This window comes from Aquila chrysaetos, chromosome 13 (assembly GCF_900496995.4).
Source record: "Aquila chrysaetos chrysaetos chromosome 13, bAquChr1.4, whole genome shotgun sequence".
Lineage (NCBI taxonomy): Eukaryota > Metazoa > Chordata > Aves > Accipitriformes > Accipitridae > Aquila > Aquila chrysaetos.
This window is the reverse complement of record NC_044016.1, coordinates 16,998,168-17,024,115: the sequence shown is the minus strand read 5'-3', so window position 1 is coordinate 17,024,115 and position 25,948 is coordinate 16,998,168. Positions and strand designations below refer to the sequence as shown.

The window sequence follows — 25,948 nt, the reverse complement described above, 5'->3', positions numbered from 1 at the left end:
CTCCTATATCGCCACCATACAAATCCAGGCTTGTGAAATGCAACAACTGTTTTGCAGATAATTGTTGCTGTGTTTATCCTTCTATCTCTGAAGTTTGTTTGTTTTCTTTCTAGCAGTATTTAATAATCCTTCATTTAATTTATTTAGACAAAGTAGAACATTACTTTTATTGATTAAATACTTCTAGTGGAACAAAATCAAAAGGCTTTCATTTCAAAGTATTTTAGTGACTGGACTGTTCTGCTCTGCTTGTGAAACATAATTACACTGCTTCCGAATCATCAGCTCATCAATAAGAGTCACAGTGTAGGCGCCTGTTACATTACAAAGAAGCTTTTTACTGCTTTAATCTTTATTATTATTATTATTCAAAGCATGTCATGTTCTGATATAATAAAGTACAGCAGAATCCCTCCGTGGGGTAATGTCATAAATTACCAATATGCTTGTAACTGCTGACTTTGTTATCAACACCACATTTAAGGTTCTGCCTTCAGAGTGAACTTCTCCCTTTTTTTTTTTTTTTTTTTTTTTTTAAAACTATACATTACCTGTATCTTTACAGAACTAGTAACATCTCAATGAAATAGGCTCCAGTTATATTCCTTATCTTTGGGTGGAGAAAGGGGGAAGGCAGGGATGAATTTAACTGAACACAAAATTTGTTTTTTAATTGCTGAGAGGCACTTGAGAAATACGATTCACTTGGAAGGTTTGTCAAACTTCTGCTATGTACTACCAAGTGGCAGGTCCCAGATGGTGATATTCAGCTCCCCACTGAAGTCAATAGCAAAATTCCCATTGGCTTTAATGGCAACAAGACCAGACTCTAAATGGAAGCGATTATAGATTATTAATTGCTGAATTGGAAAGTATAGCTCTACAGTTAATCTTTTGTATAGATTTATGTAACAAGACAAGAGATTTTCATCTTGCTTGCATAACGTGAAAAACTGGGTATGCTAAATACTGCCAAATGCACTCTAATCTTCCATTTGATGGTGACTAATTAAGACTTTTGTACTCTATATGCGACTATAGTTCCAGCCAAGAACACAAACACTATTGTGGCTTGCTTGAATGTGAGGTTGTTATTTCACCTCAAGAAAAAAACCAACCCTGCAGTACAGTAAAACTGCAATAAGTGTGATTTATCACTAAATTAGAAGGAAGGAAAGGGAAGGAGTTCTGCTTCTATCCAAGAGACTAATTTGAGGTTTTTCTTCCTCTCTGTCTTCAAACTTCAGTCTCCTTCCTCTATTTCCTATGCATCTTTACAACACTAAATGGTTGGCACTGTCAGAATTGATGACTGTATTACTGCATGAATATATACTCTACACATAGCATATTTCTAATAAAAATTATTGTTTAATAAATACAAGTGTGCTGAACATGAATTTTGAAGTGGATATTTTCATGTGTAAATGACCACGGCCAGGAAGAACCAATAACTTCTGTACAGCTATGTGCTAGGAAGAACTAGGAAGTTGTGTATAAGCTATATACCTGCTTGGTTACCCTGTGCATTAGACTTCATCTCAGTGGCACACATTATGAAACCTAAGGATTTCCTATTTGGAGGGCTTGTTTTCTCAAGTCACAGCTTGCTGTCACTTTGCCTTTGTGGTTGTTCTCTGAGTCAGTAAGAAGTCTGACTGTCCCAGAAGACACAGAAAGTATTTATCTTAGAAAAATTAAAGGGGTCAAATTTGCTGGTGATGTAAACTGATGGTTCAGTTGTGGGCAACGGCATTTATCACAGCACAGATTTTGGTCCTGTGCTTCCAACAGTAAAGACCATCCATGCTGATCCTGTGCTATCATCATAAACGCTATGGAACAGATTGATCCTAAATATTTATAACCTGTCCAGTGCACAGTGCCTTGAGCACTTTTACTGGTATAACTCACCCCTCTAGACTTTCCTTTGCCTTCATTCTGCATCTTGATCAGTCCTCATGCCCAACAGCAAAAGTTTGTAGGACACAGCCCTTTTCAGTAGGCACAAATGGCATCTAGACACACACTCTGCACTACATGAGGTGAATTGAATTGCTAGGGTGAGGAGCAACCTCAACCAATGCCTGGTCAAGATGGGTACTAGAAACTCTCCAGAAACCTTTACATGGACAAGTCCCAGGTCAGTGGTCCCATTTAATTAAGTAGATAGGGATAACCAACAAGGGCTCGCTCTCTCTCCTATTACCAAAGGGACTGCCAGCTCTCATTTCATTCCCTCCCTGGTGTTGTCCCATTCTTAGAAATGCAACTCCATGATTCAAAAGCAACAGTGCAGCATACCCCCTGATTTCTCAGGATGACTCTCGATAACCCAGCATAGGATACGGACATCCTATCTATGAATATCACTAATTCCTTTTCACTATTAAAAACATGAACACATTACCTAAGAAACAATTTTAACAAATACATTCCCAGATAATTCTCTGTAAGTATGGTTCAATTTCTTTTTTTCTTTTAAGCAGCTCTGGAAACGGGATGATTCATACCAACAGTTTTACAGCACACAACTTTAATCACTGCCAAACATTCTTTCAAATAACATTTCAGCTCAAAACTGTCCTGAATCCTTGCCATTGGAGCTAATGCGTATTCCCTTTTCCCCTTAAGGTCAGACAGTTATTCTTTGCTGCTACTTTTCTCTGGGAAGTACAGAAATACTATTGGTCTATTTGGTAGGCAATTTCCTACAGACATGACCTAAGTGATGGGCTTGCTCCTGAGGACAGAGACTTTGATCAGAGTAACTACAAGGTGGGGATGTTTTTAGCTTGTGGACTCCAGTCTAGGAGCTTTGCTTTGTTTTTATAAAAAGAGCAGCGGCAGATGTTTTAGTGATGCGTTGCTGAGAACTCTCCCATACCCTAGTTCAGTGGCTGTAACAGCCAAGGGTGGGAAATGTCATTTCTACATTAGTGCACCGTGCTGCCTCCAGCCATAGTGCCAACTCTAAGGACAGAGACTGAAGATTTAAATCCAATAATTTTAAAGACACCTTATGTGAGAGAGAGAGGAAGCATAACTGTGCGGCCTGCTGAAGAAAGGTAGCAGATCTTGGATCTGATCTCTGCTCCTGGAATAATTTGGGTACTTTACATTAAAACCAGCTAAAACTGGTAGTTCACATATGCATAAGAATAACAAGAAGCAGCTGTTCCTGGCAGTATGTATTATTTGTATAATGAATATCCCTTTTAGAAAGTCTCCTCGCACATTTATTTTGGGTGGGGAAGATAGTTGTTATTTGGTAGGAGAAGACAGACATTCAAAAATGCACTGCAATAAGCTCTTCCTATTACACTTTATAGCTGCTCTTCCTGCTGAGCCCAATGGCACAGCAGAAGGATAATACCACCAGTAAACACACTTCTCACCAGGCTAGTACTGCCCAACTCAGCTTTTCAAGTTTTCAGCTGATCCTTGTATTATCACTTAGAGAGACAGTGATTCTCCTCTCTACCATCCAAGTTTAGTTTTAATTATGGCAAAAATCAGACCCTCTGGAAAGATCAGCAGCAGGTTTCAGCTAGACAAGCATGGTAACCTGTAAGCTTTCTTGCAAAGGGTAAATACTGTTCTCAGAGAATATCTGCACACGAGGTGCATTTGTGTTTTCAGCTACTTATTGAGGTACCCACAAGCTGTGCTTTATGTGCAAACTATGAAGAACAATAAGAACGTGACTTACAGTTCTGGTGACTCTTGGTCATACTCTCTGAGTCCAAGGCATGGTAGAACTCATATGCTGAACGGCCCAGCAGCTCCTCTGGATGGTATCCAATCAACTCTGTTATTCTTGGTTAAGAAATAACCAGATATTTAAAATTCAGGTCACCTTAGCCTTATGCTTATATGTGCAGGGCAGCTATCAGCTCTAGTCCTTAGACTAACAGAATTAAAACCATAATATGAGAAATTCTGAACTTTCGAACACATTAGGAGCTGTAGACGACTTCTGATCACATTCTGAAATATTTCCACGTTCAGAATAAACTGCCTTTTACTACTAACGGAATAAAAATTCCTAGGGATGTCATTACATGTGTTGCAAATTATCCCAGGCCTATTGCACAGTATCTCTTATAGAAGGCCTTAGCTGGAAAACTGTTGCTGACAAAGTTCTCAGGCTGTCCACTACATGCAGAAACTCCCAACTACCATCATTCAAAATCAAATGCATGTGAGGGGAGTAGTGGTTGGCACCATCAGGTTTAAAAGTATGTGTACATTTAAAAAACATACGTAGAAGGGTTAAATCATTACTTTGGGTATTGCATTTAGTAAAATAAAAATGCAAGGTGAGAAATTAAGTGCAGTTAAAAGAAAAAAATCAGCTCTTCTGCTTAGTGTTTCTCAATTATATGAGAACTTTAGCATATGGATTAGGTTACTTGGGTGACTAATCCACAAACTAAGTAGGATTTTACACAAAGGAAGCCATGATCTCAAAAACTAGACTTTTTTCAGAGCCCTTCTGAGTACTCAGGCAAGGCAGGATTTCTCACAAGTTCCTGAATAAATGAAAATATGTCATCAAATTGTGAAGATGATTTTCTCTTATGAGAGAGTGGAGGAAAAGAGTTCTTTTTTCCTAAATTCAATTTGAAATACCATCACACACTACTTTACAGGAAACACAGTAAGTAAAAAAATAATTCAAAAGCAAAGACATCATACCTTTTGGGAAAGTAAGGAAACATTACTGTTTTCCAAGTCAACAGTGCTCTTGGATGCCTTTTCCTAGCTTTTAAACTGCAATAACAACCTGTAATGTAGCAGAGAGCAGTAGCAGAAACGACTACAAACCAACTGCTAAGCTGTCATAAACCTTGAAAAGCCAGGAGGTTTGCAAGGAACGGTCACATCTTGCAGCACGCCACTGCCATGAATGGCGGTGCCCAAGTTTTATGCCTCGTAACTAACTCCCTTGGAAAGGCTTTATCTGCCACCACCACATTTGATTAGTGGCATTGTTGCTTTTAAGAGACACATCCTCAGGTTTGTGTACTTTCAGAACATGGCTTAGTGGGCATGGTTGATGGTTGGACTCAATGATCTTGAAGGTCTTTTCCAACCTAAATGATTCTGTGATTCTACTCCATGGACAGCCTTGGCCCAGCCCTACAGACACAAGCATGTCTTTACAAGACAGACATGTAAATACTGTGAAACAGAGCAAGAGCATGGTATTCATCTCCTGGATCCCCCTCCAGCAAGGAAGATACATAAGATGGAGCTATTCTGTGTATGGGTTGAACGCCAAGGCGTTGAGTCAGCTTTCCCCTCGCCTCCACAGAACTGTATAGCTCATATCCCTGGGACACCTTGTTTTTTTCATTCTGAAAACTACTCTCTGTTGTGATTTCCATGGAACAAACCTGGGTTTATAATGGTTTAGTTGAGCAAAAACTGTAGTTGGTTTTATTGGGTTCCCCCTGAAGACTTACTCTTCTGTTTACGTTTACGGTTTTATTTACACTTGCAGTTAGACTGACAAAGGGGAAATTCTTGAATCAGGTTTCAGAATTGCTTTTTTGACTCTCTTCACTAAAGAGCTTCTGAGCTTTTAAATTGTACCCCAGTCAAATCTGTAACTTTTCTCTGAAACCAAAATTGCTTTTTCTTTTTTAATAAAAGCAGTTCTCATAATAAGTTGGTCATCAGATCTCAACCATCAGGAGAAAACAACAAATACAGAAGGAGCCCTAATAAAAGTAAGGCTCCCAAAATACAGTTACTGCCTGCCTTTACGCAGTCAGCTGGGACACATTGGTGTCAGTGGCCAGAGGCTTTTGCCAGAACCAGTGTAAATATACAGTCTTTAAAAACAGAAACTCTGGCCTTTGGTTATATAATGGCATAGTACAATAAAACCATCCCGGTTAGTTTGGAGCTCATCACAAGGGGAAGGCTTTTAAAATTCAGGAAGTTGAGGACTTACTCTTAATCTAGTTATTGGGAGCTGAGAGCCAAGTGGGGGTTAGGCAGGGAGAAGGAAAAGGAAATAAAGATAATGGCAAAAAAAGAAGCATCGTGTACCCAGCAGCACCAATGCAAATCCAAAACCACATTATAGCCTTCATGGGTGTCAACAGTGGAACTGAGATAGCAAGCAAAAAATATGCATTACAGAGGGCTGGGGGACTTTTAACTCTTATCATATAGGAATTGCAATCTCTATGCAAAATTGTCTATTCCAGTCCTGTAATTCCCCTCCCAAATTGCTCCTCACTGTTCATAACAGAGCGCCCTCACTATAAAATTACTCTTCTTGTCATTCCATGGCACAGAACGACTTGTGGTGCAATCCTGCTGTGACAATGTCAAATTTAATTAGTTCTAATGTAATCTTGGGTGAAAGTTAGCAAGTGGTGGGTTGATATCTTTTTACAACAATCAACTAAAAAGTATACAGAAAGATAAATAAGATACCAAAGAATTACTCACAAACCCCACAACATTGGCTAAATTCTAAACCCACGCCTGGTAACACTGAAATACTAATCAAGAGTAATTGTTTTAAAATAGTTACTTTAAAAAAAAAAGGGGGGGGGGGGCTAAACAGCTTCTATGCCCTCGTTAAGTGATCTGTTAATCTGTTACCACTATTCAGATTAATTAAGTTTCTCTTTAAACAGTCCTGGGAATAAAATGATTTTTTAAAAAATTACAGAATGTTTCTTTCTCCCATCCCCGAAAACACCTAAAACTGGCTGACAATGCTTCCTAGATTTTTAAATACCACTATTTTATAACAAACACCCTCTCTCCAAGAATTGTTAGCGGAATTGGTTTTGGGTGCATGAATTGGCAGATCATACCCTCCTTTATTCCTCCCCTGGTGCTGCTGGCTCTGAAAAGCTTAAAAAAAAATCTTGCAGGCTGCAGGCAGTGCAAGGCTGGAAATCAGATTACCCAATTCCATGCCGCATTATGCACCAGGGCTGAGGCAGGCAGCTATTCCCATCTCCATCACACCCGTCCTGTGAGTCTCCTGAGACGTTCGTGGAAGAAGAGTGGCCACAGCTGAGAGCCTGAACAGCACCTGGGCCAGGAGGCAGCAGCAAGTGCTTCAGCAAATGTCCCTGCACTGACCTCACTTGAGCATCACTTTGAGGTTTGCCAGTGAGGTGCACCCTCCAAACTCTGCGTGCTTTCCATAGGAGCCTCTTAGCAATATGAAATGCCAAGTGAATACACAGAGGACTAAGTGCAAAGGAAAAAGCATTCGATGGAACTATGAGGAGGAGGAGTACATAACTAAGGGAGTCACAGAAATGTATACGCCCCGTGGGACCAAACAACACTAAGTTCAGAACACAAGACTTCTACTTTTGCTTAGACACCAGACAGAAAATTGCTCTTTGTGAAAGCTGTGGAATGACAAAATTGGAAAACAAACTGTATGGTGGTTTTGGATGGCATTCCTGCCTCGGTAGGCTTTGTATTTCCTTTGCATTTGTAAAAGCTAAATTGGTGCTAATTAGAAGGATAATAATAATTTTTGTTGAAGATGACAGGTGGGCTGAGAGGCTATTTATTCTCCCATAAACCACTCGTTTCTGAAAACACAAATACCTTTGGGGGAATGTTAATTTTGCCAGATTGGCACTTCAGTCTTCTGAGCTAAACTTGTCACCATAAGGTACTGAGGTCAAAATCTCAGAAAAACATAGTAAAGAGGTGGGCAGTAGCCCTCCGCAGTAGCGGATCTGTCCCAGCCACCGCTACTTAAATGCTTTCTGAGCACTACTTCAGCTTCTCTTAATATACCCATTTCTTGGGATGTGGAGTAAAGGCAAAGTTTTGTGCTTAAGGTACACAATGGAGAAACAAGCAATCTGAATCCTATTTCTAGATTTGTATAACTTTGCTCTGCTTTATCTCTTTGAGACATGGCAAAGCAAACAAAGCTCACTGCTTCAAAGGCTACATCTCCTATGAAATGAGCTATTTCAAGTGTTTTGTTTTTTCTTAAAATTGTGCTATTCTGTCTCTTTATAGGAGCACAAACATTTTTATTGTATGCCATTTCTTGAGTTAAAATAGTATCGTAAGAACCATCAGGACTGAGAAGTCAGGCTCTTTGTGAAAGACTGCTGTAATGTTTACTGCTCATAAAAAAACAGCTGGGTGTATATTCGTCAGGCCACGTGTGGACTGTGTGTGTGTGAGGGTGTGAATCTCTTAACAAAGTCTTTCTGTATTCAAACTGTTACCAAGTTATTGAAGTTAAATTGGTCTTGACAGGAGCAAACAAACAAAGTTATACTTAAAGCAGAATGAGTTAAAAAAAAAAAAAAGAAAAAAAAAGTAAAGCCCAACACAGCCACTAGACCTGGGGTAAAGCGCCCTGCCAGCCTGCAAGCAGCAGGGCAGTGTGGCAGTCCCGCCAAGTACCCACATTTCCTCTTGAAAATATTCATGGCTTCTTTTACTCTAACCCAGGCCAATGAAAAAAATAAAATGCAAAATTCTGGGACCTCTGTCCACTCCTCAGAGGGACAGCTGGCCTGGTCAGGTGTATCTGCCCTGTTAGGCAAAAAAAATAGATGGGTACATGAAAAACTTCACCAGGACTCTGTCTCTCCTACTCATTTGGTCTACCTAAATCAAAGTTTCATTATTAACAAAAGAAGTTGGTCATGTTTTTTTCTTAAATGTGACATATATCAAAAGCCATTTTTGCCATCACTTCACTGTTGTCTCCATACTACATTTTCCCCCTGAGCAGGGATGGAGGGACAGGAGGTCCTTTCAAATGCTTATTTGCATTCTCACCTAATTTAAAAATATTCCCCAAATATAGGTGCAATGGCAAACTGACTTAAAGCCTCATATAAGGCCCTGTGCCTGCATATTTCTGTTTTACAGGGACATAACTGGAAGCACAATACAACTTAGTTTTCTCTCAGTCAGGCACAGCCTGGATCCCACATGTACAGTCATAGTAGGAGAAACCTGACTGGGATCAACACTATTGGCATTGCATCTTCCTGCACCATCCTGTTCTGAATCACCATACATCCTCCATCACTCCTTTTTCTTCTTCAACTCTTCCATTAAAATGTTCCAATCAAGAAAAAGCAAAAAAAAGTATAACTAATTGGGTTTCTTGTAACCAGGAACATACAATTCCCCAAAACAAGCCATGCCTTCAAAGTAATGGAGAACATATGCTTCTCAGCGTGCCAGTGCCAGGGAACTGGTTTGTGATGCAGCCTCTGGAGTTGTTGCCTACAGATCTCGCACCATGCAGAATAGATTTGTTTCCTTATCCTTCTCTCCTCTCATGCACGTCACCCACAGCAATCATGGGCAAAGAGCACTTCCCTCTCCCCTCCCCAGCACCTCAGAGAGGTCACAGGGATGAAGCTGAAAAGCTCAACGCCACCTACACCACCATGTTACCCTCCCTGATTTCAAAACTCTGGTTCCCTCCAGAACACAGTGTATGGTTTTCCTTTGTTATGCATAAACCATAAAGGCTGAGACTGCATCTGCTGGGGCAGCTGAAGTAGTTTTGGGGGTTTCTATCAAATTCAGATACAGTTTTCACTTTTGTTTTGTGGATTTTTCCACCACAGAAACATACTGTCACTGTTTGTATCTACCCATCACACCTGTGGCCCTGCACAGGAAGATACACTGAGCATCAGCTATGCCACCAGGGTAACAAAATTGCTTTCGTACAAACACTTGCTTTTTTTCCTGACTAAAACACCCTCACTGGCCATCTTCCCAAGACAAAAGCATTGTGCAGCTGAACTAAATCCTCACTTGGATTATTGAATTGTACCACTGATCAGCATTTCCGTATTACAGCTAAAATAATCCTTCCTGTAAACCACTTAGCCAAGATAAGTGGAGCAAGGGAACATTTTTAAATTGCTCTCCAAGAATGGCTGAAGCAGGCATTTAACAGAACAACCTATTTTTATTATTTATATCTCACAAACTTTTCTCTACAGGCTCATCACCTTGCAAAAGATGTTTTAAGAATAGAAACACATCCCACCTAACCATTGGCAAGTCACAGGCCCACATACATAAATTATTTTTGGAGGGCAAAATATATGGGCTAGTGCCTCACACTTTTTAAATGACGGATGGCCAGTCTTGCCTGCTTCATATTGCATCTATCCTGTACCCTCCTGAGGAAAAGCCAGAAGAATCAAGGCACTTCACTTCAGCCAACTAGGTTTTGTTAACAAAGTGTTGAAAGCTACCCAGCCTATATTTTGTGTGTTGCTTTGTGACAGAGACTATGAGCTTTCCCAAGGAGATGACAGATGTGATCCTCGTTTTCCACAAGGATAAATTTCAGCTTCATGTACAAGGGCAGCTCTCTTTTGTACCCACTTAAGCTTCACGCTGAAGGTGGATGCTTCCAATAGTAAGGTCCAGCACAGCTGCCATTCATTAAGGTACTTCCTCAGAAATCCTAGAGTTTCTTTAACTGAATACTTGAAAAATAAAAACTTAGTGCTCCCTGGAGCTGTCCACACCAGATGAACTGCAAAGGGGATACTCAGATCTCTGCAGAAGCCTGCTAGAGGAGGCACGCTGCCCTCAATGATATCAGCCTTGAACTGGAAAGACATAGTCTCTTATGGAGAAATGAGCTGTCAGCCCTGCTGCATCACTGCAGAAAGGCCAGAGTACATTGAAAAGGGTTCAGGCATCTGACTGGCACATGCTGCTTTTCTTCGTCCACTCCTCAGCCTGGATTTACATTCTTGGCATAAGCTGCTCTTTCAATGCAATTTGTCTAGCAGCACCGAATTCGATAAGAACAGCTGAGTGGTTTGCATTTTTATGTGTCTAGTGATGTGTCACCTGTTGGAGAGAAATCAACATCCCTCTTGGAGGGAAGCGAGAGCCAGGAGGATCTGCTGGGAAGAACCTAAAAGGTTCACGAGGTCTCTTGCTTCTCTGGCCTGGCTGGCTTTTTACAGCTTTATCATAATCTCAATAAAACATGAATGAAACATCCAACCAAAACTATCTAGTAAAAGATGTGCTGGTTTGTTGCCTGGTTTTAAAGAAAAATCTCTGAAATTCACTACAAGTTAAATCCTCCAGAGGAACCTGTTGTATTTCACTGCCATGTTAGAAGTTTTCCCTGTAAATCAACTCCCACTGTTTAAGACAGGGCATAATACGTCATTCTTTTTAAAATAAGCATGTGTATCTTTAATGGGATAGTAGCAGTCCCTCTAATTCACATTTATAATTGCTTATGCAATAAGTCTGAGCAGAGACATGTGAATGCTGCAATACAGCAAAATCCTCTCCTCTGTTACTCTCCTCTAGCCTGCCATTGAATGGCCCCAGTAATTCAGAGGTATATTGCTTTTAATAATGAGTCACTACCATATTGTTGCTTTCCCCCCCAGCAGCAAAATCCTATTGATATCTCAATATTTTCATCCTGAAAGTATTAACAAGAAAAAAAAGGGGGAGGGGGGAAGTCTGTTTTACTGTGGTTACATCAGATGACATTTCAAGTTACAGCACACTTGCTGCTAAATTCTCAGAGAGGTCAGAAGGTCAGTCACAAGTTTCACACTTGTAATCGTGCTTTCATTCACAGCTGCTAATGCTGCTAGTTTATACGGTTGCTTCAGCACATTGTTTAAAACAGTAATCTTGCTTAGCACAAGTTTTGAAAAACCTTCAAAGGATGAAAAAAATAACCAAGATCTCAATCCCGTGAGTTTTTGCATAAGATGCGAGCATATGTATAACCCCACTGATAACCCTACAGACCTCAGCAGTTGCTAGCACCTCTGAATTTCAGGAGACCATTTCATTAGACAGAAAATTTCATATTAAATTCAGGGATGACCTCATAAACTTAAAAATCTCCCAACAAACACCAAACTTGCAGTAGTGCAAACAGGACTTTCTGGGGAAACAGGGAACAGGACACTTCATGGGAAGGGATCTCTGGCTCACTCATACACAGGAAAGTTGGTTACCCAATACGTAGACAGGGAGAAGAGGTAGACGGTATCAAATGCCATGGAGATCCCAGGGGAAATTGGGCAGGTGGAGACTAGAGGGATCTCCAACTTTTCTACTCAAGAGGGAAGTGTGGGGAGTGGAGGACACAGCCCCTTGCTTGACCCAAGATCCTCACCTCCTTTGCATTTTGCCACTAAAAGGAGCAGATAGATAACCAGCAAAGACTGTTTGCTTTTCAATGAGCAAGAGGCTGCAACCCCATTTCAGAGCTGCAGATGCTCTGGATGTCTTAGCAATTCTTAGTTGATCTAGATCATAAAGTACTTTCCAGCTAACCAACAATAGCATCCTGGGCCAAACCAACCATAAAATAGTCCTTGACTAAGGTCCATAATGCATGTCATTTCAGATGTTCTCTTGAAAACGAGAACAGAAACCCTGTGTACTCTTCAGTTTGTTAAAATCCAAGAAGCTAATGCTTATGGCTCTAAGTTGCCTCATCTTCTGCCAGTGAACTTGAATTCCTCACTCAGCAGGAGGAGGAAATACAGCAGGAGTACCATTTTGCCTAAACTGAGATTTGAGATGGATTAAGCGAGCCGCTGAATAGTTGTCTTGGTAATAGACTGTACTTCTTGTCCTAGCTTACCAGGTCCCAGAGGAGGACATTTGGAAGGACTAGTTGTTTTGTTCAAGAAGATAGAAACACTCATGGAAAGGAAAAATCAGTGGAGTTTACCTGTCATCACAGTAGGTAAATTTCATGTCCATGCTATGGCGACTCAGGAAGGTCTTGCTGTCCAGGGGGATATCGATGTTTGAAGGATGCTGAATAGGCTCACACATTATTATAAGGCAGGTGAGAAGAGGCTCTTTATACCCACACAGAGTGTGAGGAGGGCAAGTTTTATACACTTTAACTTGTCCAGTACAGTGCAAAACCTGAAATGATCATTTTTGAATGAGAAACAAACTTAGACTATACTTTCTTTACATGCCAAAATGTCTTTTTATGTCAAAACACGTATTATGGCTAAAATATGGTACCTTCCACGTCGCAGACTTGAGGTTAACAGTTCTGCCTCTGTTGGTAACGGTGCATTTCATCCTCATGAAGAAGTCACGCTCAGTTGACATCTCTTTGCTTTTCTTTCCAAAGCCTGGACCTGTATAAGGAAAACGGCAAATAAGTTTTCTCAGTTTTGCTTCTTGATTTCTTCTATTTATAAGCATGAAGGATTCAATAGAAATAGCAGACTAATTTTCAGATAATTCACCTGCAGAGACCATCAAAGATTCATGGAGCATTGAAGAGCAGTTTGCAGAGCTTAGACCTAAAACTTTAAGTGGAACTTAAATGGGACTTTGTGCATTTAAACCTATGTTTTAGCTTGCAGCACATAAATCTTCACAAAGTCTTACAAGTGAAAACATTATGCCTCTCTTAACTTGACGAAAGGAAAACACTAAACAAGCAGTTCTTAGTGCTATCATATATAAGCAATATTTGGCAAAACAAAACAAATCTGCAAAGTATTGAATAACAGTTAATGATTACTGTAGGAATGAAAATTCCCTTTACCATGACTAAGAGATCTCTACTGTCAGCCAATTACTTCGTTTGGTTATTTAAAAAGCAAACAGTGACTCTTTTCTATTTTCATTATTACCATTTTTCAGACTCAGATTCTCTCGAATTTCTTCATGGTCACATGGATGAGTGAAGTCAAAAATGCTGTGTCCAGTTAATTCCACCTGTGCAGAAGTAAAAACTGTATTTAGCCAAATAAAAGCAACTAATAGTATTTATCTGTTTTTAAATACCAGATGAAACTGGTCACTAGAACTAAGTGCATCAACAGGATGCTCACAGACACAAATCCTGTGACCCTCCCCCTTTGTTTATCCTATGCATAACTTCTCATTTTCTCCCCAACAATTCCCTATCTCTGGATTTGCATGGTGCAGTTAACAGTCAACACCACTGGTTATTTTCAACACAGAAGGAGAAAACCCCCAATCCACAAAGCAGAAAAGGGAGGACCCAAAAGAGCAGCTCCATCCCCTCTGTCCCACAGTCTAAGGCACAAGTTGAATAAACACCCATTCTCCTCTCCATGGTAATATCTAGGAAGGCAACTTTGCAGTCACCAAAGATATTACAACTTTGACAGAAAGGGAGAGATAAAAAAACCCCACTGTTGTCTGGTGTGCAGGGTACCCGTCTGAGAAATCAGACATTTTATTTCCAGTCTTTTCTGCAGTGACACACAGCTGGTTTTCTGCATTTAGGCATAGGATTCGTTTCTAGGAATTGTATTACAAAGACAGGAAAGTGTTAGGGAACAAGTTACCTGGGTAAGACCCATGTATTTGTTGACATTCTCTGACAAAAAGATCATGTCTCCATCCTGTGTCACCACGGCAATAAATCCCTCCAAAGCTTTCAGGTACAAGTTGTCCATCTGCTGGTCTCCCTCTAGTTCATTCTCGTTGTCAGCACATACTGAGAAAAAAAAAAGAAAAAAGAGCATTCAAAGTCTTCAGCACCCTAGCCAGCCTTTTTCAATGCAAGCACATCCAGTTACAAGGCAACAAAATATTTTTCTGCTGTTAGAATTTCCTTTCCACAAACTGCTTCTGGTGGGGCCTTCCAAACAGTGTATGAAAGGGATGTCCTTATCACTAGAAAGGCAGGAGATATTTTCCTAAACTTTTTGGCGAATACAATAGACCCTCTATTCACCTTCAGCGTATTTCTGCAAGACGTGTTTTCAGTAAGTAACACCTATATACCTAGACACTGAAGCGCATCTTTTTCGTGCACGTTGTTTTGGCCACATGCAACCTTTATATCTCCTAACAGGCACAAGGTATAGGGCAAATCTTAGAGATGATAAGCAAATTTGTGCATTCCTGACAAACGTCTAACAAAAGACTTTTCCATCAGGTGAAGTTTTCCAAGAAGTTCAAATACTGTTCCTACAAAGCATGCCTAAACAGACATCTCCACTCAGTATGGAGATGTCTGTTAACACTACCTTTAGTAGAAAAAATAGAAAACCTCTCCCCTGAAGTCCTTTTAGGAGAATCCCTCTTTCATCCCATAAATCTCAGTATTCCTGGGAAAACCACAGATCCATCCCACCAACACCTGTTTTTTCATCTGCAGACATCAGAACTCCCTACGCACCACTCCACCAAACTCTGGCGAGCTTTGTCACTTCGTCACTTAGGTGCCTCACGTAGGTGAGGCAAACTCACCTACGCTTCTCCTGTCCCGCAAGGAGGAAAGCCTCAGACCCCACTTACATCCCACGTGTTTGCCTATGCAGATTCATGAACCCAGTGCATCTTACCAATTTTTGGGAAAGACACACCACTGCTATGCTGAAATCTAAGGCCATGCTAGAATATTTATTGAAGTGGGTTTTTTTGGTTATGCATTTTCCTGTTGCTTTTTGGCTGTGCTGTAGAGACAATTGATGGCACTGCGATGCCCTGTTGTGGGTGCCCCACATTGCTCATCTCTTGTGATGGGAAGCAGTAAGTAGGCAAAGCCGCAGGCAGGAGGGAGGGGGAGACACTGCTTCTCCTAATACCAGTCACCCAAGCGTCCACTCAGCACTCTTGCCTTCCCTTCTACACTTTTAAGCATGTTTCAGCTCCATGAAGCCTGCAGGAGATGATTTGTAGATGACTAGTATAAAAAAAATTCTGCGTAGGAGCTGGCCCATTAATTTCTTGATGTCTTCCATTAAACTTCTGGGATTATTTTTTTACAAAACTGTTTACAGATATCGCATCTGGTCAGTGTACCTCAGACATGCTGTGGTGAGTTTATCTTTACAGTTTTGTCAGTTAGCCTGCACACTTGCGATCAGTCATTGCAAATATGTGTAGTGGTAAGGCACTAAATTCGGGGGGGGGGGGGGGGGAGCAAACAAACAAACAAAACCCTTACTGTTTCAGAATAAAGAATAACCAACTCCAACCATACACTGCTGAAGATACAAGGCCATGGGTAAGTCCCTTCCAGATCAAAGGCGCTCAAGGCAGCCAGGGTGATGTGAGAGGAGCTGCAGGGATGCTGCTCTCTGTGGCCCTCCCTGGTGGCACACGAGTGCTTCAGGCTGGACCCACCACTGATTTTGCTGGCCAGAGGCTCCAGCCGTAATAGCATCAGCCTTACTTGCAAGAACACTGGAACTCTTAAATGAGTTTCTTGAAGAAGTTGCTCTTCTTCATTGGTTTAATGTTGCAATTTCAGCATACAGTTTTTGTTCTCTAGTACACATACTGTTAGCACTTGAGAAAAGCATTTCATTTTTGTTCTTTTCCACCCTGAAACAGCACATTCATAATTTCCCTTCATGTTTCTTGTCAGAATACTCATTTTGGAAGAAGTCTAGAAGAGGAATGGGGTATTGCTTTGTAAAACATTATTAGAAGTTGTTTGGGTTTGGTACTTTTTTGGATATGGAAGAGGCTGAGCCAAACTAATGCAGTTTTTACTTTGAAGTATTAATGAGTAATGATTAAAGGATGAGTTCGATCTATATACCTCCTGCAACTGCATCTGCTAGTGCCTAAGGATGGACAGTGAGCAATTGCAGAGGGATGAGCTTGCAGAGCCTACCGAGCTGCTGTTTGGAACAGAGGAGTGGTGACAAAAATGATGCTGGCTGCTGCTGCTGCATCCTCCTCTTGCTCCTCAACATCCCTCCCTGGCAGCAGCCCATTACCCATTGTGCAAACAAAGGAACAAACTGACTCAGCCCCAGAGCCGTTAGGAGCACCCAGTTTATTATCACCCTTTGCTTCTCAACACGAAAATTTGGTAGCAGGGAAGAGAAGATGGTCTCTGGGGATGGCCAGCACAGGCTGGGGATTTATCATTTCGTGTCCCTGCACTGCAATTCTAACTACACACGCAAGGGCCAGTTCCTCCTCAGTACAAAGTAACTGACTTCAGGAAATTACATCAGGGTTAGCATTTAAAATACAGAAAATACACAATAATATATTTGAATAGTATGTACTGTGACCATAATGACATTTAGGGAAGGAAAAAAGAAGGAAAAAAAAAAAAAAAAAGGTAGTGACCATCTGCTCCCAAGCTTGTTTCTGCTGTGTAAAGAATGTCAAGGGTCTTTTTTTACTTTTCCGGAAGCAAACAAATGGTTTATTCAGCAGGGATCATGGCTATAGCCCAAGACAATCAGCCAAGTGTGGGTTCAGAGAAAAAAAAAAAAATGACTTTTCAGCTGTAACCCCAGACCCTCCTTTCCATTTTTTTTTCCCAGCTCATTAAGTTTGCATTAACAAAACATGACCATTCAAAGGCAGGAAGGCTATTCAAAGCATTTGTATTCTTAAACGCCTCCAACAGTGGAAGACAAACACTTTACTTGTATTATCAGATGATCAAGTTTGCTTTTCCATGTATATAAATTATATTACTTATACAAATACACACAGAGGACATAGGATCACTCACATCGGGGCTGCAGGTTCAAACCCTTAACATCCTAGCTGAGCACAGCACTTAAAGATATAGTCAGCTTTAAAGCACACAGTTACAGGGTTTTGTGGGATCAGAGTTCAATCTTCGTCCAGCTGGAGGCATCTGTAATGTGGACTGGGAGGAGGGAGGGAAGAGGGTTTGTGCTGCTGTGCACCCCCTCTCACATAACCCAAAAGCACGACCAAGGTGTTTTGCAGACACCCTCCAGCTTCCTTGGTAACTCAATAAACCCCACTGCATCCCCTCCTTCCCCCTTAGCAGCCCCAGCTAGCAAGGGTAGCTGGCAGATATGGGTTTCTTGCAGTACTTAATAAGGCATGCTCACATTTCAAAGACAGAGCAGCTGTATCGAGGAAACTGTAGGTACTATCAAGCACATAAATGTAGGTGACAAGTACCTTCAGGGGCCACTGTGCTGCTGCTGCCCATCTATTCCTTGACTGACCCCATGAGCATCCCCCAGCAGCCTGCCCAGGGAAGCCCAGGCACTGGGAGATGCACCAAGGGTGCTCACATCTTCTGCTGTGTCAAGGTTCTTCGAGGTGGTTGCAAACATACAGTCCCAGAAGGTGTCACCTGTGCTAAACCCCTGAAGCATATTAGCTACCTGAATATCCTTAGTCCGCAGCAAAAAAATATGCTGGGCATCACAGTGGCGGCCCTAGTATGCCCTGTTATCAGGTAACTTAGTATAATTATAGTAATATAAATAACAAATAACAGTGCCTCATATGGCTGCAGTTACAGCATTATAGCTTGTTCCCTTTCTCCTGTGAAAATCACTAGCTACTAATATACAGAGGATATACACACATTAGGAGACTGATACATCAGATGCAATTCAGTTATTGCCACTAGCAAAAATTTGGTTAGCTTTAGAAAAAAATCTGTTTTGCAGGAGAAAAACAAACAAAGGCATGGCTACTGCAAGCTGCTCCCAGAAATCCCTATTGTCTTTCACTTTGCTTTAAATTTTCTTCATTAATTTACCTGGGGGCTGGACTGGAGCATTAGCATAAGAAAATTCAGCTTCAGATGGAAAACATTTGAAAAAGCTGGGACCAAATGGAAGTGGGAGGTTAGCATGAGGAAGTGGAGGCAGAACTTCAGCCTTCGGTTTCCAGTAGGTCTGAGGTCACTTTATCCAGGTAGCAGCACCCCATGTAGACTTGCCAGAATTTTCCAGGTCTTAAAGAAAGGTAACTGTGGACTCAGTTTACCCTGATTTTTAGGTTTCTTTGTCAGCATTGCTTTTCAAAATAGCTGCTAACTAAATTTTGAAATAAAGATGCATTTCTTGTTTTTTTCCTACAACTTTTTCCATCTCCCCTCTACTAATGGAAGTATCTCAGTTCAGGCACCATGGCAGTATAGCAGGGAGACTGGACTGCAAATATGCCAGCTTAACTATAAATTAAAAGCACATTCAGCAGAATGAAGTGTTGTAATATTATTGTTCATATTATAGTTACATTTACAGATCCCGGCCAAGATCGTGCTCATTTAGCACTGGGAAGCCTATAAAGGAGGGAGAACCCCCATCTAGGTGAGATCGGGAGATGTTGAAACATGTCAGAGAACCTCAGAAAAGTGCAGTGGCCTCCCTGGGGTGACTGTCAGAGCTACAGCAGAACCAGGAACAGAGCAACCATGGTCCATGTCCCAGTTTGATGGGTCATCCACTGTTCATATTGCCCCAAGTTTGTATTTCTTAGTCTGCATCAAATTTTGATACAGTATTTTTCAGTCCATGTCTCAGTCTGTGTTAAATTTTAGTAAGTATTTTTTAATCAGCTCTATTTTGAAAAATTTTCTAACCACCAAAGTAGAATTTATTCATCAACAAGAAGCTTTGAACTGTAATGGCAAATGCTTATTGCAGTGTTTATGATAACCTTTTATGCTAAAAATAGCTCTTGTAAACAAGCTTTGATTAATTCCCACTGTCAGGATGTGCACTGTTCCCAAGTTTAAGAACACTTTTTCCGTAGATGCTTGCTCATTTCCTTCAGTCCAACCTCTTGGAATGAGTCTGAAGGCTCAAAAATCAGGCTCTCCTTACAAGAAATAACTGCTCAGGTATAAACAAACTCCTAGCAAACAGCCTATACTCTTCTCAACACCTTTGATCTGACTCAAAGGGGCCTTTTTAGTCAGTTCAGAGGTAGAGAGTGATAAAAAGGGTTTCTACTGGAGGTCACATTGTCACCTCCACAGAATTTTCACGGCTTTGTCTCTCATCCTGGATCCTACAAGTACCACAAAGTTGCTTGGATATTGTGCGTAATAGACACCAGGCTACAGCTGCTACTCCAGAGGAGGGTTGTAAAACCTGCCTAATGCCAGTACGCAAAAGTTAGGGAAGATCTAACAGCAGTTCCATCCTGCATCAGAGAAAGCAGCTTTGAGACAGACTTGTCTCTTTCTGGTTTCTTGTTTTCCATCAAAGGAAAGCGACTGGGGTTTGGTTTGGGTTTTTTTTTCAATTTTAATTTTTTTTCTGTCTTGACAGGGCAGTGCATGCTGTTCAAGGGGATATTTTCAACGTGTTCAATAAAAGCTTTCAATTTAGATATATCAAGAAAAAGCTACTCTTAAACTTGAAGCTTCCTGAAGGGCTCTTATCTCCAAGTTAACAAGCAACTTCAATAAAGAAAACACTTCTGTTAAGGTTGTTTTGATTGCAGAGTTTGTACCTAGCCAAATCATTCAGATGCTGCTCCCAGGAAGCTGCTTCAAGTCCTGCAGCCATCGATGTTGAACAGGAGGACACAGCACCCCATCGCGCCAAGCTTCCTGAATGCCATAGGACCTTCTAGTGCACCCTCTCAGAAAAGGGACATCACTTTAAGCAGCTGAAGCACTCAGCACCCAGCTCCACTCTCATTCCTAGCAGCACGATTGACACAAAACTATTTTTTCAATTTAATAAAAGCAAACAAGTAGACATGCTATTTTTAAAGCACTGTTTTACACCACAATGGTCTGAGATTAGATGCAGCTTATCCAGACATTCAAAAACAATGCCCACATCACTTCTCCCTACGGTTTGTCCTCTCCCTTAAAAGCCTAGAGAAAACCTATTTTTTCCCTTCTGCTCCCTGCTGGCTTTCCGGCTCTGTTGTCTCCCTCCCTTGAAACAACTTCACACTGGCTTCCTCATGGCCTCCTTCTCCCAAACAACTTCCCGTCTGCTTCCCTGTTCCCTCCCCATTTCTGCTGCTGTCTCCCTGCACAGGAGCAACTCCCATCCAGTTTCCTTTGCTGGATCTCTGCACAGAAGACACCCGGGTGACCACACAATTGGGATGAGATTAAAGAAAGCTGATAAAACTGTGTTTGCCTGATTAGCCTGACTAAAAAGTCTGTAGTCCTGGCACACAGAAACTCACTGGTACCAAAGAGTTCTGGTTCCTGCAATGCCGTTAGCATCAGCATGGTCCAAATAAACACTTAAAATTACTGGCACTACATGCTAATGCCTATACAGGCTTCCTAAAGTGGATTCTCTTCCTTATATTCAGGCAAAAAGAGACTGAGGCAGCCTTAGCAACTATCACGATGTTAGCTGTTAACTAAGGCAGCCATTCTTTAGCAAAAGACAGGTCTTTCTCTTTTGCCATCTATTAACTTCCACCCTCCCCAAAGCATTAGGCTAATTTAGTAGCTATACTAGAGAATAATAGGGGACAAGTACTGCTATCAATTTTTCTGACTATACTAAAGGACATAAGATCCCAAATCCAAAAGCTCCACTACGGATAAGCATCAAACTGTCTATTTTCAGTAGCAACTTTATGGGATCAAAACCTTTACTTGAAATGAACAAAGATCAGTTCTAAATTTATCCCAAACATTTGAATGTGATGATGGCAAAAATGTATTATGCCAACAGAATTAGGAGACATCTTGAAAAATTATTTAAGATGATCATAATTAAATGATATTTCTACTTAGCATTCCAATTATACTGTGTACTGTTCTGTGCACAACATGGAAACAGTATTATAAAGCTATTGTTTCAGTTTGCTTCCTGTGATACTAATCTCAATCAGGCTGTCAGACCAACAGCCTGCATTTCTAAATGTTAAAGGCTTCCTCTCCAACATTCCCACACAGAATTGCCTACTGTGAAAATCAAAGGGAAATGTGTTACTAAGTAAAGTAGCAACTTTTATAAAGCAAAACCTGGTATTTTTTACCCTTTTGAACTCTGAGATATACAACCAGCTATTTCCTATTATGATAGGATACAAGGGCCAAGCTCGGGCCCTGTAACGCCTGCAGGAGATGTGCACCCTGCAATACAGAAGCTGGGATTTTCAGAGGCACATAGCAGGAGAGCTCTCAATGAGGGCTCAGATTCATGGGCTCTGCCATTCACCTGCTGGAAGAATGTGGGCATAGATTTCCCTAGGTCTTGGCTTCCTGACAGATAAATAATCATTATGCAGACACAGCTAGTAAAACAGCCTGAGTTACACAAGTGAAAAGCCCTATTCCAAGTCAGGGAATAATAGGAAGGGCTCAAGACACTCAATGCCAGAGGACTGAGGCTGGCAAGTTGCCTACAGTCACCTCTGAAATCCCATCTGGAGCATCAGCTTGCAGAAAGCTGAGGATGCAGTCCTGGGAAGGGCCTTGCTCTCTCTGCTCCCAGCAAAACTGCTGTGAAACAGAGAGATGCGTTTGCATTTGAGAATCGTGCCCACAAAGAGTAATATTAAATAAAATCTGGAGTACCAGTAGTTTTTGATAGAATAATTAATAAATAACAAAAATGCTATTCAAGCAGTACTTTTTTCTTTACTACCTTTTGAAGCGTTTTCCAAGCTGCACTGCAAGCTTATTTTAGTGACATTGTATATACATATAAATGCAGTAAATGTTATTTTAATGTCCTAATTAATGACAGGACAAATACTCCCACTTAACTCTAGTTTACACTACTTGTTTAGCCCAAATAATCAAAACTATTTCCATGAAGACAACATAAGGCAAAGAGAGGGTTGTGGGCTGGTGCAGGCATTTGCTTCTAATGCACACTGCAGTTCTCCATGTCCCCATTTCTCATTTCACTGTCAGAGACAACACAGTAACCCCCATGCTCCCTGTCAGTTGAATCTGGCTCCTCAAATATAACACAGAATTGATGGCCAAATTCCAGTCTGCTAAACATGTGTGTGAAATGGGGGCAGCTTTGCCTGGAGCTCAGAAAGGGTCCAGAGCACAAGTAAGAATGGGGCTTGGACAGGCATCACACAAGCCCAGTGTCCATTTTGTTCCACGGTCTCATAAAAACATAAGGAGCAGCAAACCTTTTTATCCGTAAACCAAAAGCTCTATCAAAAACCTATTGCTTTGAATTAAATCAGACGGCCTTCCAGTGAAAGCCAGTATCCTTATAAATACTGACATTATTCAGAAGCCCACCATCAAAGACTTAAATTCTACTTTCACAGGAACAGATGAGAAAAACAGTACCCGTCAAACATTATCTATATTAAGCAGCGATTGTACAGCAATGGTGTTAATCAGTCCTGAAAGGCGGTATTTTTTCAACAAAGCTCACCTGCCACAAACACCTATATTCAATTTTACAGCCTTGTCTCCTGAGAGCAAGAAACAGTTCTCAAACTGATAGAGATTTACTTTGGCCAGAGCAGTACTCTACACCTGTGAATCTCAGGAGTCTCAGCAAGTGTAAACTGTCGGGCAGTCGCAGGAGGAAGAAATAGTACTCTGAAGTCATTATCCTGATAACGATAATGAAAGTTCTCTCTCTGATGCCACTTTATTCCAATGCCTGATAAATTTTATCTTTCAAATATTTAGGGCTTAAATTTTCAGCCTTCTTGTTTAGCTTGGCTAATTTAAATGTTAGCTAATGTCAGAATAATATAAGTAGCAGACAAGGCCTTTACAAGCAAACAGTGGTTTTCTGACTTGAGTTCTTTCATTTCAGTGTATTCTCATTGTCAGAAAATAATACCCAGATCTTCCAGAAAAATCAGTCCCTTTAAAGTACCTTAAGTTCAATTCCTCAGAATAGGAGCACTAAAGATTTTAAAACTTTTACCTACATCTCCAGTGTCTAAAGATGCAGCGATGGACAAATCTGTGTTTGACTAACACACAAATTTTAATGAGAGGACTTACTCCAAGTCAATATTTAGACTGGAGAAGCGCATCAAGATTTAAGGCTAAGCAAATAACTAACATAGAGAAAGCCTGGAATATTAAATCACAGCCTGTCACTACTGTAACATTTCATTTCCAGATTCCTTTCTAACTGCTGGGTCCTCATGGTTCTTCAAAAAAATGTAAATCAGCTACATGAATCACATTGTTTTTCAAACACTGTCACAGAAAAATCATATATGTATGTGCATGTATGAATATTATATGCATATATTGAGTTGTCATCACTATCAAATAACATGAGCCTAAGCTTTAACACTACAGAAGCACTAAAACAAATGTTTTACCTGTAGCTTTTTTCCTCACCAAGAAATTTAAGTTTATATGAAAAAGTTCACTTTAAACTTAGCAGTTTCCAGGTGTGCAAATGTCTCGTCTGATGACAGCATCAAACTATTTCACATCAAGTTTCACAGACACCCATATTATTTATATCACCTGTTACAGCCCTTCAGAAGTTTGCTTTTCCTACGCTGTGCCAGTCTCTAGTTCATGCCATATAAATATTTGAAAAGCTGAAGCTCAGTTTTTATGAGAAAGTTACTAACAAATTGGCTTGGTGTACGCCATGTTTAAGAACATTTACCTATTTATGCAACTTCTTCAAGTATTAGTTACATGATGAAATTAGAGATGATTTCCAAACAGTGTTCAGCAAATAAACTTTTCTTTTCATAGAAGTAAATGTTAAAATCAGATTCTATATGCTAAGAAGAAAATACCCACATTTTATACATTTTAGCAGAACAGAAAAAAAGCTACAAAAATTACAGAGCACGCAGAAGCAGAATTGAATTTGTCGTATCTTTCAGACTAACCAACAACAAATTAACAGCATGCTTTTCCACAAAATGAGATACTTCCTAATAACATTTATTAAAGCAATTGCTATGGTATGACTCAACTTTTCTAAAGACAGGAAGTGCAATCATGACCTTATTGGGAGTTTTGCCATTAATGAAGGAAAAGATGAAATTTTGGGTTTACCTTTCACAAACAATGCAGGCATTGTTTTGTTAACATATTCTCGACACTTATAGGTCACCATGTGAAAGTTCCCCTGGAAACATCAGTTGTTTCCATTGATCTTACAGGATACCCAAACCACAGATTTCCATCAAAGTGATTATTCAAATATAGGTGCAAAATTAGAATACTGTTAATGTTACCAGTTTTGACAGGCTATGAAAATGATGCTGGTTCACATTTCCTACTAGTCCAACATGAGCAAGATTCTGATGATGTAGAATCCATTCATGTTGAGTATTTAAAAGGTGTTTGCTTTATCTATCTTATTCTACCTCATCATAAACAATCTATCTACTACTCGTTACCAGCATATAGCACAGTTTGTCCTTTCAGACAAAGTACTGGACCTTCAGAACTTCCCAGATGCCTTTTGAATGCACTGGCACAAACACGCTTGCCACGCCAAATCAAAATTTACTTGTTTCAGCACGGAAGCTTAAGATGTATGCTTGAATTCTGCTTAAACTCTTAAAAGCTTAAAATCTTGTAACTAAGCTTAATAAACCACATTCAAGAGTTTTGAGAGGTTTTTTTTAGAGTGGCAAAACTGCATCAGTTGTTATTTTGGCAATGAAGACCCTATATGACTAATATCACTCAGATTTTTCTATCCCAATTAAAATATATGCAATTCTGATGAAAAACCCCCACCAACCTATCTTTAAATCTAGTTGCATTCTCACAACACAAGCAGTTGTGTCCTGTTCTCACTTTAGGACCCAGTACTTGGAGAAGAACATGCACAATCTCACCAAGCTGCCATCAACTAGCATTGACAACTTCTTTTAGCCAGATCTTACCTGAAGACAGAAGCTTGTGAGTGCGCAGAAAACTGATTGCCAGGCGCATTATGGATGCCTTGTCCAGGTGGGAACTGATGTTGTGGGGCAGGGGCAGCTCATGTGCCAGCTCATAGAAAACCTCGGTCTCTTTGCTTCTTCTGCATCTTGCTGCATCTCTGGATTTCTCCTTCCTCCGTTCGGAACTGCTCCTGGTAGGTAAAGGAGAGAAAGGAAAAAACATTTCTTCAAATGCTTTTCACAACCTGAGAGGCATTTACAAGAGTAAATCTTCTCAGCAATGAATCCATTCTGTCAACCGGTTTAAATCAACTGACCAGACTTTATTATCTATTTGCTCTTTTTAAAATGGGAATTAGGAGGGGAATACCACATCTGGAAAGGGCTCTGATTCTAA

The 25,948-nt window shown here is 40.5% G+C and overlaps 1 protein-coding gene and 1 long non-coding RNA gene across 2 annotated transcripts in view; one reads left to right on the top strand and one right to left on the bottom strand.

Moving 5' to 3' along the window:
* Nucleotides 1-20,473, top strand: part of LOC115350387 — a 70,552-nt gene extending 50,079 nt beyond the window's left edge. Inside the window, exon 2 of the long non-coding RNA XR_003926418.1 lies at nucleotides 20,209-20,473. This is a non-coding gene — a long non-coding RNA (uncharacterized LOC115350387). The remainder of the gene's footprint in view (nucleotides 1-20,208) is intronic.
* The window catches only part of EPAS1 (endothelial PAS domain protein 1), a 79,921-nt gene that overhangs the window by 10,721 nt on the left and 43,252 nt on the right, over nucleotides 1-25,948 (bottom strand). Inside the window, exons 2-7 of the mRNA XM_030035999.2 lie at nucleotides 25,552-25,742; nucleotides 14,349-14,500; nucleotides 13,665-13,749; nucleotides 13,042-13,160; nucleotides 12,734-12,936; nucleotides 3,713-3,819 (exon numbers count right to left, since the gene is read on the bottom strand). Of these exons, the coding sequence (XP_029891859.1) occupies nucleotides 3,713-3,819; nucleotides 12,734-12,936; nucleotides 13,042-13,160; nucleotides 13,665-13,749; nucleotides 14,349-14,500; nucleotides 25,552-25,742 (857 nt within the window). The remainder of the gene's footprint in view (nucleotides 1-3,712; nucleotides 3,820-12,733; nucleotides 12,937-13,041; nucleotides 13,161-13,664; nucleotides 13,750-14,348; nucleotides 14,501-25,551; nucleotides 25,743-25,948) is intronic.